Below are 1,871 nucleotides of genomic sequence, written 5' to 3'. Positions count from 1 at the left end.
GGGGAATACCACCTCGCTGTTATATACCATTGGCATTGCGTTTTTTTAGCCAAATACATGTTTTGAAAGAAAAAGCCTTGGCATTTTCGGCCTTGCAAGAACAAAATCGGAAAATGTATCCGAAAAAGGAACAAAGTGGGTGAATTGCGGATTTATGTCCGTTTAGCGAAGTGTTGTGAAACCGATATGTTTTTGGCAATTTTCCTGAAATTTGTGCATCCCGCAGCAGTTTCGGTACCAGTGTGATTGCAGCTGTGTTTAGTTGTATTAACGGTATCTTGAACATGATTGTGTTTATTAGACATTAGAGAAATTTTCTTAGTTTGCGAGCCTCTGTAAACAAATCGACATAAGTCAGCTGATTCCTAAATTTTTTTATATTTGTGGATTGAAATTCTTCAACAGAGAAGTTTATCGCGAATTTATTTAACAACAAACCCGTATCCCTTAGCTATAATGGATTGGATTACTGTGCTAGTGCTAGTTGTATTTAGTGTCCAAATAACACAACAAGTTGATTATGACTGCAATGATCTATTAATGGGTCAGTATCTATGTCCAGATCCAACTAAAAAACTGATCGATCCCAAAACGCAACAATTTTATGGGTGTACAAAAGAAAATAAAGCAAGAGGTATGTATCGAGAAACGTAATTATAAAATTTGTAGACAAATACTACCAATATTTTTCATTAACAGTTTGGTGCCTAGCTGTCGATGGCATAAATTGCACGGAAACTGGCAATAACACCTTCACGCGCGAATTACCATGCAAGTGGACGTAAGTATTGAAAGAAGTAAACGAATGCATGTTCATTGTTAACTTGAACTTTGTGCATTTTAGAAATGGTTATCACCTTGACACCACATTGCTGCTATCCGTGTTCTTGGGTATGTTTGGTGTCGACCGTTTCTACTTAGGCTATCCCGGTATTGGTTTGATAAAGTTTTGTACATTGGGTGGCATGTTCCTGGGTCAACTAGTTGACATTGTCCTCATAGCTACACAAGTTGTAGGTCCAGCAGATGGTTCAGCATATGTGATACCATATTATGGGGCGGGAGTAACAATTGTGCGCAGTGACAATTCAACGTATCGCTTGCCACGCGATGACTGGTGAAACAGAAGTAATTAATGTAGTAAGCATTAATGCCATCTGAAGAGCTGGCAGGTAAATAATGGATAAGTTCAAAAATATTAGGGAATGTGGAACTGGATTAGATCTAGTGTTAAACTAATTCTTTGTGGTTTGATTGTTTGCAGCGTTAGTTGTTAAAGATAACTGGGTTTTAGCAGTCTTAGATTTGAAGCTGACTTTTTCGGTTTAGTTTACCAGCTCCATATTTGTAAATGTTTAATATAAACTATAAACCTGACTGAACTTGTGAATATGAATGTAAATTTATCAATAGTGTAACTTTAGTAAGTAGGTTTACGAATTAAATTAACATATACATATACTTTAAATATAGAAAGGTGTTGTTTTTTTTATTGAAAAAGAGCTTTTCTGTTAAAATAAACTGTATGTTCCATTGAAAAAAAAAGTTACCTTAACGCATTCGTCAAAACTATTTACATTTGTTCGATTGTAAATGAGATGGTCTTGGTTACGGTTTCCTGCGACATTACGCTTTTCTGGTTTGGCCCAGCAATCCCCAACCATAAACCGCTTTACGGCAGAAAATGTTATTAACACTTCTGGTTAAAGCACGGCTGGAAGTCAAATATACTGGATAGGATTGTGCTAGGACACGTATATAACGAGGACTCCCTCTCATCAACGACCTGCTAGGCACGGCAATAAATAGTCGCAAATTCTTAAAATAAGTAGATATGTTTGTATGTTGTGAGTAAATTGTACCCACCAGTT

At 36.5% G+C, this 1,871-nt stretch overlaps 1 protein-coding gene across 1 annotated transcript; it reads left to right on the top strand.

The window, feature by feature from the left end:
- Positions 1-315: 315 nt before the first annotated feature.
- Positions 316-1,484, top strand: LOC118743705 (TM2 domain-containing protein CG10795-like). Its single transcript, XM_036476466.1, has 3 exons — positions 316-634; positions 700-781; positions 845-1,484. The coding sequence occupies exons 1-3, from the start codon at positions 457-459 to the stop codon at positions 1,119-1,121; spliced, it is 537 nt and encodes a 178-aa protein (XP_036332359.1). The 5' UTR covers positions 316-456; the 3' UTR covers positions 1,122-1,484.
- Positions 1,485-1,871: the final 387 nt, after the last annotated feature.

The sequence above is a fragment of the Rhagoletis pomonella genome, unplaced genomic scaffold (assembly GCF_013731165.1).
Source record: "Rhagoletis pomonella isolate Grant_MI unplaced genomic scaffold, Rhpom_1.0 Rhpom_scaffold_00007, whole genome shotgun sequence".
In the NCBI taxonomy this organism is placed as follows: Eukaryota; Metazoa; Arthropoda; class Insecta; order Diptera; family Tephritidae; genus Rhagoletis; species Rhagoletis pomonella.
Note: the sequence above shows the minus strand (reverse complement) of the source record. Positions and strands in the feature narration are given on the sequence as shown.